The sequence below is a fragment of the Euphorbia lathyris genome, chromosome 5 (assembly GCF_963576675.1).
Source record: "Euphorbia lathyris chromosome 5, ddEupLath1.1, whole genome shotgun sequence".
NCBI lineage: Eukaryota > Viridiplantae > Streptophyta > Magnoliopsida > Malpighiales > Euphorbiaceae > Euphorbia > Euphorbia lathyris.
In genome coordinates, this window is record NC_088914.1 from 7,378,508 (window position 1) to 7,394,205 (window position 15,698).

Genomic DNA, 15,698 nt, shown 5'->3' on the forward strand with positions numbered 1-15,698 from the left:
TTTGATTTAAATATTTAAACTTTTTTTACTAAAATCGATTCGAAAGGGTGAAAACCCTTATGGATGATTTATCTGATGGTTGAATGTAATGAAAAATTGAATCAGTTGCCAATGTTATAGTTGTTGATCTCAGCCAAGTGCCAACGAGTTAGCTCTTGGAGGAAGAACTACTATTTTCGTACTCGTATCCATACACATACACCCTAATACATGTTTCTTGGCGTTGAAGACACCCTTCAATAACAGGGGCTTTGATAACATTTCTAATTGATTTCGAAACTCAAGGTATCATAAAATATTAATTAAAATAGAACGAAAATATAAAATAAAACTGAACTAAAATTTTATTTCTATCGTAAAAGAAATTTAATTAATGATTTTAAAAGTTTTTAAACCTAATTGATTAAAAAAAATAGTTTGAGGGTAATTTGAGATTTAACCTAATATTTTGATATTATATATATATTTTGAGATTTAACCTAATATTTATATATATTGATATTATAACACCTTTGACCTTTCATATGGCTTTGGTCATTGAAGAACACCCAAAAATCGGTACCTGAAATTTGAACCGCGGATAAATTTGATCAGTAAAAAATAACAGAAGTCAGTTACTGTTTTACCTTTTAACCGTTTTTTCAAAACAGAACACAGATGTATTATTAGGAATATCCTACTCAACAAGTTACTAAACTAGTAATAGTAAAAATAAAAAAATAAAAACCGTAAGTAAAAATCGGCCGGATCTTGGTCAAACCACGTTTGACCGCGAAAAAGACAATATAAGGGGTAATTATGTAATTTCACACACAAACCGTACTTTCCCTCTTTGGCGACTTTAATTAATTATAACTATATTTATTTAAATTTAATTTTAATTTGTAATTCCCTCTTTTATATAAGGTCTCTCACTTGGCTTTTTATCTCTTTATCTCTCAACAAAAAAGAGAGACAAAATCGAAAACTTCTAGAGAGAGAAAGAGACCACCGGAGATGAGAACAAGAAGAGGGCTTTGTTATCCAAGAAGAGATTTTTATTTCGATTTTAGGTTAGTTAAGAGAAGAAAATTGGGGGTTTTTACCGCCGGAGAAGATATGGGTTGCCGGAAAAAACAAAGGGTTTCGCCGGATAATGATAATACCGACTTTTTTGATACTTTACCGGATGATATCGTTATGTGCATTCTTTCCAAACTTAGCTCCACTGCTTCTTCTCCGTCTGATTTCATCAACGTTTTGATAACGTATGTGTTTTTTTACCCTTTTCCGGTGGCTGAGATTTCGCCGGAGTATTTTTTGTGGCTGATTTTTGTTTTTGATAATGTTGCAGATGCAAAAGATTGAACGGATTAGGTTTGAATTCACTAGTATTATCTAAGGCTTCTCAGAAAATTTTCCAAATTCAGGCGAAGAACTGGTCGGATTCCGCTCACCGGTTTTTGAAACAGTGTGCCGATGCCGGAAATGTTGAAGCTTGTTATACTCTCGGCATGGTAATTAATTTTTTTTATCAAAGTTTGAATCTTTTTAATTTTTGGGGGTTTTTTAAAATTAAGAGTGATTTTTATTTTTATTTTGTTTTTTATTCAGAAAAATGGAAGTTTTGATGATTTCGGTTGAAATATGGCAGATTCGATTCTACTGTCTGCAAAATAGAGGCAGCGGAGCTTCTTTAATGGCGAAGGCGGCGATGAGTTCATACGCGCCGGCACTGTATTCACTCGCGGTTATTCAGTTCAACGGTAGCGGCGGTTCAAAGAATGATAAGGATCTCCGAGCCGGCGTCGCTTTATGTGCACGCGCGGCGTTTTTAGGCCACATCGATGCTCTCCGTGAACTCGGCCACTGCCTTCAAGACGGTTACGGCGTCCGGCAGAATATCGCCGATGGCCGGCGGTTTCTGGTTCAGGCAAACGCAAGAGAGTTAGCGGCGGTTCTGTCTAATCCGAATTCCGGTGTTAACACGCGCTCTTGGCTTAATTGGAACCCACACGATCACGCCAACCACCAGCACGCGAGTGGGCCGGGGTGTCCGTTGTTGAGTGATTTCGGTTGCAATGTTCCGGCACCGGAGGCGCATCCAGCGAGCCGATTTATCTCGGATTGGTTCGCGGACCGCGGCGGTGCTCCGGGTCCCGGGTTACGGTTATGCTCACACGTCGGTTGCGGGCGGCCGGAGACTAGAAAACATGAGTTCAGGCGGTGTTCTGTTTGTGGTGCGGTGAATTATTGTTCACGCGCTTGTCAGGCGCTTGATTGGAAACTCAGGCATAAGGAGGAGTGCGTCCCTGTTGAGCGGTGGATAGATGAGGATGGGGAAGGTGGCGACGGTGAGGTCGGTGTTCAGGGGAATCAAAACGTCGTCGCTGATAGTTAATAAGAGTAACGGTGATGCTAACGGCAGGTTCTGTGAGTTTAAACGGCGAAACGTGATTTCACAGAAGTTTTGTTCCTCTTGCTGTATAGAGGTTTATGATCGAAAAATTCGAGGGTAGATTTTAATTTTTTTTAATTAAAACTAAATAGGTGAGAGTAGGGGAGGAGCTCAGCTGCTATATAGTATAGGTGTCCGCCGCCGGTAGCTGCATTGCGGTGGTCCGGTGGAGGTCCCAGGTTGCTACTGGCAACCGGCCAAGTAGGTAGCTCTTTCTTTAAATTTTTATTTATTTTATTTCTTTCTTTTTTTTACTCCTCACCTTTTTGTACTATAGAGCCTAGCTAAATTTTCAAGTAAATTAAAAGTGGAAATTTCTATTCTTTTTAGTTTTGGTTTGGTTTGGTTCTATTTTTCGTGTTTTATTACAAACATTAGATATGACTCTCCGTCCCGGATTATATCTAGTTCCAGAAGAGAATTTGTTTGAAATATAGGTTGTTTTAATCCAATTTCACTTGTTTTCATGCTAAAAATTCTTCTTTTAATAACATATTTTTTTTTTAAGAATATAGAAAGTTAACGGGAGAAGATTGTGTCATTTCATAAATTTATATTTTTTAAATAATAAAAAAAGTGAATATTGTGCGAGAATTAATAATTAAAGAAAAGTTATAAAATACGATTATCTTTTTAAATCTTGTGTAATAATAAGAAAAGTGAATATTGTGCGAGAATTAATAATTAAAGAAAAGTTATAAAATACGATTCTCTTCTTAAATATTGTGTAATAATTTTTAAATTTACATAATTTTTTTTTATGACAATGTTTACAACTTTATTTTTATTAAATATGAAAAGAACAAGTACAATATGAAATATAAAAAATAAAAAAACCTTATAAAATTCATGATGGAACGAAACTGCTATAAAAATATAAAAATAAAATAAAATACATAACTATTTTTTAACTATATATTAGTAATAAATAGCTAACAATTGTATATAAAAAATAACAAAAATTTAATTAAATAAATTCATGAATTCCTTCAAAATAAAAATAAACCTATAAAAGATTAGTTAAAATTATATATAATTTTTTTTAATTACTATATTTTTATTTAATATAGTGTTTAGTTTTCGTATTTTAATAACATATAAAGTTGTGAATTTTTACTTTATTATTAATTTAATTCTTCAAATATTTAAATTATTAAATATTTAAAAATTTCATACGAGATTAAATTGTTTAATAAAAAATATACAATTTTATATTGTATTATTAAAAATACGAGAGGTTAATAAATTATATACTTTTAATAGAGTTGTTGATAAATTTATGGAAATAATTAAAGATGCATAGTTTGTGTCATGAATAATAAGAGAAGATGGTAAAGAGTGGTTTGGTCATATATAGAAGATGACATGAAGAGTAAGTAATGCTATTTGTAAGTTAAAACAAAACAAAATTAGGTATGAAAATGGATTAAGTACCCAATTCACCACATGCTAATATCAATTTTTGTTTGCTTATTTTTGCTTAATTTTTTTGGCTTAGCTTTAGGGTAAAGATAAGAAATTTCATATCTTAAATGTTAAATAAAGTCAACTTGAACTTATCTATTAATCCTTAAAAAGATTTGGACAAACTATTCTACTATGATTTTAAGGATTTATAGAGGAAAATAAAGTGAATTTGAGTGTGTTCATAACATTATATTTTTTCAAGGTTAAGGTGCGAAAATATGCGTTAACATTGACAAATTTACAATTTTACCTCTAAAGTTGATAGTAAAAAACAAATTTACTCATAACATTGACAAATTGAATCAATTGTAGATATTATTATAAAACATAAATATTTTGTTACTTATTCTGTACCAGTTGCCTATCAGTTGGTTCTAAAAAACGATTTTACATTTTTTTGATTTAATAGTAGAATTAGAGATTAATATTATTAAATTCGATGATATATTTAGGTTTTTTTTTGTCCAACTCGTACAAAATACAATATAATTTTTTTAGTTTTGGTGAAATGACGTACATGTGAATCGTAATGACATGATTAAGAACTTAGAAGACATTTTGATGAATTATTTTTCAAAGTGGCCGAACTTGTCAATGTTACGGGCAAATTTGCTTTTGTTGGCAACGTCAGGAGTCAAATTGCATCATTTTAGACATTAGAGTTAAAATTATCCATAACTATTAATATTAAGAGTATTTTTACATCTTATAACTTTTTATATTATTTTCTACATAATATTAAACAAAATATAAATTTACTTTCATTTACTCGCAAATAAAAAATTAGTTTATTTATAATTTTATCTATATTTAGTGACCGATTGTTTTCAATTTCTAAACTGCTTTTTACCTTTCAAGTTTAAACAGAAGATAAAAAAGTATTTGATAAAAATTTAAAACAATTGTTTTTTTTACAGAAAAATCAATTAGTATATGCTATCTATTAGAGCATGTTTCTTTTACCTACTGTTTTGCTGTTGCTGTTTGCTGTTACGGTTTGTTGTTTGTTGTTGTCGTTTGCTGTTGCTATTTGCTGTTGGAAAAAGCTGCTCTTCCAAAAAACAGAGATTCTCTACCTTTGTAAAAGGCTGCTTTTCAGGTGTGAAAGGCAAACAGGAGGTCACTAACCAAACACCTAATGTTGCTTTTCAGATTTAAAAGGCAAACAGGAGGTCACTAACCAAACACCTAAAACTCTCATTTTCAAAATGAAAAGGCAAACAAGAGCATGAAAATGAACAACCAAACGGGTCCTTAATAACGGTAAACATCAAACAACTAACAGTAGCAGTAAATAGCAAATAAAATCAAGTGAAACATATGTATGTTTATTCTTTAGCAAAATACTGATAAGATATGTTTATTATCATACTTCATTCGTTTATGGTTTATTATTATTATTTTCCATTATTATTATTATTATTATTATTTTGATAAAATGTGATTATTTTTGGAGCAACAAAAAACAGAAGAGGTTCCTTAATAGATAATGGAGATGGCACAATTACTTAGAAAGCATCTAATTTTATGGGTTATTAATTATTGCAAATTTCTACTATTTCTAACTTTTAATTGGTCAAAAAAGTTGAAACCCAACAAAGTGATTGACCAAATTAGGAAAAAATTTAATAAAAATAAAATAATAATTGGAAAAAAAAAGAGAAAAAGGAATTGCAGTAGTGGGAGAAACATACATCCATTTTTTTGCAAGTGGAAGATAGTGTGGTTTGTGCACAAAAGAGCTTTATTTATGCCCCTGTAGTCTCATAAAAAGGGAAATAAAAAAATAGGTAAATTCTAAAAAAATTCCGTACTTTCACGTTTTGTTAAACTGTCATCTGTAACTTTTTTTTATCCAAACAAGGTTTGAGGTTTTCGTTTGCAACTAAAAAATGACTGATGTTTTTTGTTTTACTAAAAACAAGAACGTTAAAGTTGAAAATTTTAAAGACTCAATGATATTCTAAGCCATTTTAATTCTTCAACTTTTTAATTTTAAGGTTATTTAGGTGTTATTTGGTGATGACAGAGAAAGTGAATGTTTAGAGAGAAAAAGTGGATGAAATGATTTTAGAAAATAAAAAATTTGGTTCTATAGTAAATATGTTACTAAAAAACCCATTAATTCTTGAAATTCTTCATTTTAAGATCGTTAATTGTTATTTTATAGTGTCAAACTAATTGATACTCGTTTTTAGCAAAACGAAACCCCAATTGACAAAATGTGAAAGCACAAAGATTTTTAAGACTAGTCTAAAAAATAAAAAAATGGTTAATTTTAAATAAAACTCATGTGGTTTTACATTTTTACAGATTGTACTTGCAAGTTTTTTTTTGTTACAAAACAAAAATGTGGTTGGCATCGTTAGCAATTTTGGGTTGACTTCACCAAATTTGGTGGATAACTGCCTCAAATCATATATTTTGGAGTTTTCTCTTTCTAAACATTAACTTTTTCTCTCCTTACAAACAACACTTAAATGATCTCAAACCTAAAAGTTGAAGAATTAAAGTTACTTAAAATATTATTTAATTCTTGAATTTTTTTATTTTGAGACCGTTTTCAGCCAAGTTTGACAAAATCAACCCAAAATGGCCAATGATGCTAATCACATAGTTTATTTTGTAACAAAAAAACTACAGTTACCGATCTGTAAAAACGTATAACCATATGAGTTTTATTTGAAATTAACCTATACAAAAATGAATAAAAAAATAAAATAAAATATATGATGTTTCTAAAAAAGAGGGAGCATCTTATGGTGTGGTGGGTATGCACTTATTCTTGCTTTTGTAATGATTATTATTAATAAGAAAATGGGTAAAAAATGGGTGGTCCAGGCCCAGCCCATTAAATGCTATTGGTTAGGATTCCATATTCCAGCTGCTATTGAAAGCTATTTTGCCAGAAAAACAGAATTTATATTAGTGCTTATTTTTTTTTATAATTGGTCAAATTTTGTACTGCTGAATCAATCTATTTAATTTTATTCTTCTATAGCATTTATTTCTTTTTATTTTATTTCAAGTACTTTTTTGTTTCAGCCATTAAAATATACTGTTACATAATTATTTGTATTGTACATAAGGAACAGCTTCTTACTTTATTTCAAGGAGAGATGAATATTGAGGGGTTGTTTGGTTAAAGTATTCCGGTGAAAGTCCGTGTCAAATTAAATAGGAATAATCGAATTAAATAAGGGACGGTGATTTTTGATATTGTATATGAATCGGTATAATTTTAAGCTGCGTTGGTTCTGAGATCTCAAATGACTTAACTTGAATAATATATGCTCTATAGGATCACGTTATCAGGGGAGTAGATGAGGGTGTGCAAGGAGCGCTAACGCACATGGCCTCAAAATTACAAGGCTCTAAAATTTAAAATGTGTTTAGTCAAATATAGATATTAGCTTAAATAAAAATAATAATAACATGATGTAATAAGATTTATTTACATTTTTAATTACATTGAGTGTATATGTGATTTAGATATTCAATCATTCAAAATTTATAACTTTAATATAAAATTCTATTAATTATTAAGGGTTTAAGAAAAATTTAGCACAAAGGCCCCAAAAAGTTTAAGACGGCCCTGTGTCACGGGGCACGTCCGAAGGCCTAGCCAATGCCTCGTGTGGCGCCGAGGTTCCCCCGAGTCTCGGCCAGCCAACACCATCCGAAGGGGTCTATCCCCTTTTTAACCGAAGGCATTCCGTCAATTCATATGTCCGTAGTCCGTCCCGGGGGGGGGGGGGGGAGGGGGGTTTATCGTGGGTAAGCCTCCACGTAGAAACAACTCGCACTATGGGCCCACCCAAAGTGTCCGTCGGGATTCCACCCGAACGGAGACATCCGCCTCCCTTCCCGAAGGCCGGATGCCCGACTCTCCTAGTCCCTAGTGGATTAGGGTGGATCACTTAAACTAGTGCCCGACGACTGGCCCAGGGGTTGGCGGAGATCCGACGCCTGAGACCCTGTCCCCCCTATAGTGTGTCTTATACAAACTCGGGTCCTGCTGCCGCCAGACACACATAAGCCCCATACACCACAAATATTCCAAAGGTACGTCTTGAGGTTCCCGTTTGCTCTAATCTTTTATGGAGATCCCTTATATAATATATTAAGCCTATAGCCTTTGGATCATGCGGGGAAAGTTGCCCCATTTGGGAGAATTGGCATGGACATTCTCCACGGGCCCGATCTTCCCGCCGCTGCCGCAATTCCTCGCCGATGGCCTGATTTTCCCCAATTCTGCCGCAAACCTTCTGCGATGCCTTTGTTGTGCCCATATTAACACCTTGGACTAAGCCACGGGCTGAGATTTGCCTACGGCCAAATCTCTGCCCGTGACACTCTCCCCCACTTGGATTATCAACGACCTCGTTGATGGATTCGAAAGGTGAACTTCACTTTGCCCAAACCAACAACCAAGCTTCTGTAATAATCGACCGCTGCTTCATTATCCACACTAAACTCTGCTTGCTTTGAGTTCTCCGACCTTTACCCTTGAAAACTTGACTCAATTCCAACCTGCATTCCTCTATTTTCCAACTCTTCAACTGACGAAGAACTCTAGCAACTGCACTTGGAAGATTATACTTCCACAATAACAGAAAGAAAAAAAAGAAAATTCATCAAAGTTTGAAAAATGTGAAAAATTTGTTCTAGTGTTTCTAATATCATTTATCCGAGTATTCCATATCTTATACGATTATATACTTATATTCAGGGTCCATATAGGGATTATACATATATTATACTCATATCCATGGCCCTTACGGGTCCATTCCCCCTCCCCCACTTGAGGTATCGCTGCCCTCAGCGATAGGGGAGAGAGGGGGTTTGGAACACCGATGACAAACCTGAATACCATCTTGCTTCCACAACCAATTCTCATACGAAAATTAATTAGCCATGTTTGAACCGAATGCCCAACCATCGAATTTGCATTCCAACTGCCCATGATAATTCCCAACATCCGACCCACTTCTCCATCGCCGGCAGACTCAATATATGCTCCTGGTTGTTTCTTGATCGCATTCTCGATGATTGTCGACGAACACAACTTCGCGATCGCTCTGCTAATAGCATCTTTCAAAACAAACACTAGCACACCGTATTATTTTGAAAAAAAGTTTTATGAATGTTGGTATTTCCATACACGATTAACGTGGGAACTACCCGAGTGAAAGTATAATCACCAACATTCACAAAACTTCCATAATAAAGGAAATAATTCATCAAGAAAATATTATAAGATCAAATTAATATAAAAGTTACCACCCTTGGTTCTGCCTCCAATTGTTATTGTTTTGGGCTACCTCGCCATCTCGCTCGTAAGAGTTCGTGGTCGAACTTGAAACCCAGCATTAAATCCCCCAGCATTGAAAGCCAGAACTAAAACCCTGCATTAAAAACCCCAGCATTGAAAGCCAGCACTAAAAACCTCGGGGTTTTTCCATTGATGGTCTTACACTCTTCCTCCGTTACATCGTTGATTAAGCTTCATTCTCACGATCATTGCCTTCGTAGGATCTGATAGGATTGCCTGGTCGTCTCATCTTTCAGCTCATTAGTAGACTGCCTCTTATCTGGTTGGGGATGTTCCCAGTTTGCTAAAACTTTTGCTTGTTAACTTCTTAACTATCGGACTCGATGGCTCAATGTGCTCGCCTGTCTCGAGCTTCATAGATTTAAAAGTACCTGCATAAAACACATTTCGCAAAACAATATGTCTTACATTCAATATATTCTTACACTACAACCACGTTCAGCAGGAAACTGCATCCTGCTTTAAACGCCTTCTGTCTCGAACATATCTTGTCTGTTGCTGAGACTTCTCGAATCCGTCAAGCTTGTTGGGCTTCCAACATGCAAAACTATGTTCATGTTGTTGTGGAGGCTCCACCATTTCTATCCGACGCGATGATTCGTTACACCATTCCGCTTCCTTCCATTTGTGCCTCATTAGGCTCAAGGATTGCTCCTTCGTTGAGTTTGAAGGAATGCACGATCCTGGGTTAGACTTTGGTTTAGCTCCGCCCTCCAAAAGGCTTCCTCTTATGGTTTCCTCAAAGCTCACATCATCACTTTAATACCTGCACCAAAACACACACGCCCGGTTCGCACATGAGATGTTTTGGGCGTCCCCTCCACAGAGCTCATTACAAACTCGGACAAGACCTACGAATTATCTCGGACGTCCCCTCGATACATTCATAGTTGCACAACAAGGGTACCCCCGACCCTGATTTCAAAAAGGCCACCGCCTATATATATTCACAAGTTGGCCCCCGCCAACAATTTACTCGAGTGATCACGGCCAGTTTCATATTATTTCCACATTTCCGTCTGGGCCCCGGGGCATAGAAATCCACATATTCCTTTATAGGACCACCTTGGGTCAACCGAGTTTACGCAACATGATTTTACGACCTTCTTAGGTCAAATAAGGCCCTACGAGGCCACTGAATATCCCACTCGAATATTCTACCCGATTCCCACGGTCACTTCCGAAGTCTATCTTTCGTAATGATAGACGAGGCAATAATGCCCATTTGATATACATATATCTCGCATTAGCGTCAATTTTCACCGTATGGATAGTTTCCGATTTATCCGTAACTCATTTACGAGTTTTTCCGATTACCCGAGAAGGCACAAGCAATTTTCCATTGAATCCTGGTAGGCCGGAATTCGGACTACTCAACAGTCCATTCTTGCGACACTTCGTCTCATCCCGATTCCGACAATCCGCTTACGGACTCTCCCCCACTTAAAGGGGTAGTATCTCGTATCATTTTCCAATTCTCGTTTGTCATTTCCGCATTCCCACTAATTGGGTAAAAGTTTTACAAGATGGCCCGAGCCAACCATGGGCTTTACATTAGTCCGAAACGCATCTCAACATAATTTTAGTTAAAAGCATCGTAAAAATATTGTCCGTCAGCTCATTGGGGAAGTTCGATATCGCTCGACTACTTCGCAAATAAATCGCTTAGTTCGATCGCCTACCCGACAAAGAGCTTCCTTAGTTAAGGCCATATTGCCCACTTCGTAAAGCCTTTGCAAGGTTTTGTCTCTGATACCACTTGTCACGGGACACGTCCGAAGGCCTAGCCAATGCCCCGTGTGGCGCCGAGGTTCCCCCGAGTCTCGGCCAGCCAACACCATCCGAAGGGGTCTATCCCCTTTTTAACCGAAGGCATCCCGTCAATTCATATGTCCGTAGTCCGTCCGGGGGGGGGTTTATCGTGGGTAAGCCTCCACGTAGAAACAACTCGCACTATGGGCCCACCCAAAGTGTCCGTCGGGATTCCACCCGAACGGAGACATCCGCCTCCCTTCCCGAAGGCCGGATGCCCGACTCTCCTAGTCCCCAGTGGACTAGGGTGGATCACTTAAACCAGTGCCCGACGACTGGCCCAGGGGTTGGCGGAGATCCGACGCCTGAGACCCTGTCCCCCCTATAGTGTGTCTTATACAAACTCGGGTCCTGCTGCCGCCAGACACACATAAGCCCCATACACCACAAATATTCCAAAGGTACGTCTTGAGGTTCCCGTTTGCTCTAATCTTTTATGGAAATCCCTTATATAATATATTAAGCATATAGCCTTTGGATCATGCGGGGAAAGTTGCCCCATTTGGGAGAATTGGCATGGATCTTCCCGCCGCTGCCGCAATTCCTCGCCGATTGCCTGATTTTCCCCAATTCTGCCGCAAACCTTCTGCGATGCCTTTGTTGTGCCCATATTAACCCCTTGGACCAAGCCACGGGCTGAGATTTGCCTACGGCCAAATCTCCGCCCGTGACACCCTGCACGTTATGTCATTTTCGGATTGATGTTAAAAAGAGTATACCTAAACCAAATTTAATTTTTTTTTGTGTTATAATCGTGTTAATCTGTTCGGGTTAGTGTCAATTTTGTATCGTGTTTTCGAGTTACATCTAATTTTATTATGCATATATATTAAGGGTAAATTACACCAATAGTACCTAAACTTTACCTAGTGCACATTTTGGTACCTAAATTATATTTTATCCCAAAAAATACCCGAAGTAACAGTGACCAAATAATTTAGTAAATTTTACCCGTGAATGAACGGTCAATGCAAGCTTGATGAGTAAATCAATGATACCTGAACTTTACCATAATTCACAATTTGGTAACTAGATTTTTTTTCCTAATAACTTAAGTGAAGGGACAATTTAGTACATTTGGCAATCAACGCGAGTTTGAAAATTTTGAATTTAAAAATTAGGATCTACAATATACTCAATTAATATAAAATTATAATACTACCATTTAATATATATGTAGAGCTAAAGGATAACATTGTATATGTTAATTGAGTGTATGATGAGTTTTATTTTTTAATTTAAAATGTTCAAACTCGCGTTGACTGGTCAAATATACTAACTTATCGAGTCATCTTTACTTGAGGTGTATTTTTTAGACAAAATGAATTTTAGGTACCAAAATATGAATTGAAGTAAAGTTTAAGTACCATTAGTGTAATTTACTCGTAAAACTCGCATTGACCGGTAAAACATACTAAATTGTCCGGTTATCGTTAGTTTTGATATATTTTTGAGACAAAATGTAATCTAAGTATCAAAGTGTGAAAGTTCAGGTACCATTGGTGTAATTTACTCTATATATCACTTTTAAAAATATAAGAAGATATATGATACTATTTTTAAATAATTTATATCATTTGTTGATTAGTATGTTAACACTAACCATCGAAAAGTACAATAATATCATGTTAAAGAGTCATATATAATGTGTTTATAACAATTTAGTAGGTTCGAATCATATTTGCAACTAATAATTATAATTTTATTATCTTTCTTAATAAAGTGACGTATAAAAACACAAGAATATATAACAATAATTTTAAATACGTATCATTTCGTGTCGTTTTCGGGTTAGCATATCAACTCTAACCTAACCTAAAAATTTACGTGTCAGTTTTTTGTCAACCCAAAAATGACATATTACCTACCAAGTTAAACCCAAACTCAAACGCTAAATTGTGTGTTGATCTCGTGTTGTGTGTACTTTTGCCATCTCTAGATCATGACAAAGTAATTTGAGCGCGATTAACGATCTAGCCCAGCTTCTTGGAGTGATCACAGTTGTCCGAGAATATTTGTTTGTTTAAAAAAAAAAAACTTACAATTTAAAAAAATCAAGTAAAAATAGTTTTCTTACATCTTTCTTAAGTAAATATTTTAAATTAAATTTTTTTTTTTGGTAGAAATTTTAAATTAAATTTTTGGTTACTCATTTTCCTATTATTTTTGCTTTTTATAGTTGAAAAGCAGTTGAGGATCGTTACTTTTTAGAAAAACAGTTTTTTGTTACGGTAAACAACATATAAATTAAACGGACCCTGATTTGAAATTATGTGCAGTCTCACTTTTAGGCTTACCAGTAATTGGAGATTGTTCTCTCAATCCAATTAAGATGTTTCTTATATTCTCAAACTCTATATTTTCTTATATTCTCTTTCTCTTGAGGCTCAATGAGGAAATAATCCTACTTACTTTTGATGGAGCATTTATGCAACTAAAGCATTAATAATTAGTGGGAAGAAATACTCCACAAAGTTCTACCAATTGTCATATTTTTATTGATTTCCATATCATAATAAAATGAAAGATGGATTCTACCTAATAGTTTTGTCAAATGTAATACATATAGGAATCTTAAATGAGCCAGGTAGCTTATAATGCAACAACTCGGTTCGGAGTGGGTGGCGTCGGGGTAGAAGGCCTGAGCAAGGAGCGGCCCTAAAGATGACGATGGGGGCAAGCATGAACTGAATTTCACATCGGAAATGGAGAGGGAGTGATTGGAGTTTATTAGTAAGTTGTGAATCCAAGACGTGCAGACGCGTTTTAAGGCTGTGAGGCCCAAGATGTTGGATTTGGACCAAAACAGACAATATCTACATGATATTGGATCAGAGTGTTACATGTAAATTATAGACCTCAGTTCAGTTTGAGATGATTTGAAGTTTGGGATCAGCTTTAGACATAACGAGCCAAGCGAAGCTTTCTAAAACACGATTTGAAAGCCTACGAACATGTTCGATTATTTTATTAATAACTGATGTTATATAATATGAACAATTTTTTAGAACCTCATTCCTTGACATGAAATAAGAATAACACATGGTTAGAGAGGGGCCGGCATCTGACGAACCCGCTCTGATGCTTAAGTTAGGAAGGGTTGAAAGAAGATCGAAGACAATAGAAATATTATAAACTGTGTAGTGTTACATACCTCATGTTATTCATATACTTTATCTATTTGTAGTGGTTGTCAAGAATAACTATCGTCATTTTAGGAATGTGCTCTAACGACTCACAGACACGTGTTAACTTTTTGTTGGCTCTGCCATGTCATGATTGCCACGCTGTCAGATGGTGCACCTTGCCATATAGAAACTTGATGTCAGATGTCCTCATTTCATTGGGCTCAAGGCCTTTGGGCTTTTGAGGTGTCAGACGGTGCACTCTGTCCTGTACCTCACGTCCTATGCGTAACCGTTTATCTTGATCCGACGGTTCCCCTTTCTTACGACTACTAGATCTGACAGTGGGTATTCCTCCACGTGGCCGAAGTGTATCGTTCACATCTTTAGGGGAATTACTTTCTCCAAATCCGACGGTTCCTAAGAGTCTTCCGAACCAGAAGAGTGACATTGATCCATATCTAAAAGATGTTTCCATAGAATATTTCTTAAGGTATCAACTACTATATATATTTGATTGATTTTTTTAATTCAAACTAAAATAATTAATGCTCATACACAAGAAAAATGAAATTTGTAACTAATCCTCTACACTAACTCTCGACTAGACACAGTTCACAAAGCTAATAATTTAATGGTTGCTTTGGGCGTTGTCTAATCCGGAAACTAATAAGAATTCAAAATACAAACCCTAAGCACTAATATATTTCTAGTTCTCCAAGTTCTCTCTCTACTTTGACGTCCATACCAATAGCATTAACAGCTATTGTCCATACGTAGCCACGTCGACTATAAGGCCATCTAAGATTCTCCCGCCACCAGTAACAACTACTATTTTTGGAGTTCAACTATGACATGCGATTGTTTTTTTAATTTTATTTTTAATCTTTTGAACTTATATGGAGTATGTTATAGAGTTTTTTTTTTTTTTTTAATCTCATATGTTACTTATTCTATACATATATAATGAATCTGGTTACAGTTCGAAAAAGCTTGATAAAAGCTTGGCTTAATCAAAACTCTCAAAACTTGGCTTGGTTAAAGTGCAACTTGAGACAAACGAGCCAATATTGAGCCTATTCATACCCAGTATGAGTTAAGCTTATTAACACTCTTAAATATAGATGCGACTTCATGACTTTAGCTCAGGTTAGAGTCGGATGGATAGTTAAGGGTGTTTTAGATTTATTTCGAAAACAATGTTAAGAAATGTTTCTCCTTAAATATTCATTCAAGACCGTTTTGGGTTGGGCTATGCTTACTTTGTTTTTGACAAAGTAAGGCTTACTTTGTTTTTTCCACCATTGGATGATGATGAACTTTGACAAAGTAAACTCATCTAATGCTTGAAAAAATAAAGTAAAGTTTACTCTGTCAAAAACAAAGTAAGCATAGAAAACGACCGTTCTAAAAAAGTACATATGTTAACTATTAGCAGAATATCACCGTGGTATTCGGCAAAAGCCCAGTACACTAGGCCTAGAATTGGTCTAGATAGTCTTATTTATCAAATGGACTAAAA

The 15,698-nt window shown here is 35.4% G+C and overlaps 1 protein-coding gene across 1 annotated transcript; it reads left to right on the plus strand.

Moving 5' to 3' along the window:
- Window positions 1-920: 920 nt before the first annotated feature.
- Window positions 921-2,760, plus strand: LOC136230227 (F-box protein At1g67340). The gene is made up of 3 exons (XM_066019226.1): window positions 921-1,247; window positions 1,334-1,496; window positions 1,634-2,760. The coding sequence occupies exons 1-3, from the start codon at window positions 997-999 to the stop codon at window positions 2,378-2,380; spliced, it is 1,161 nt and encodes a 386-aa protein (XP_065875298.1). The 5' UTR covers window positions 921-996; the 3' UTR covers window positions 2,381-2,760.
- Window positions 2,761-15,698: the final 12,938 nt, after the last annotated feature.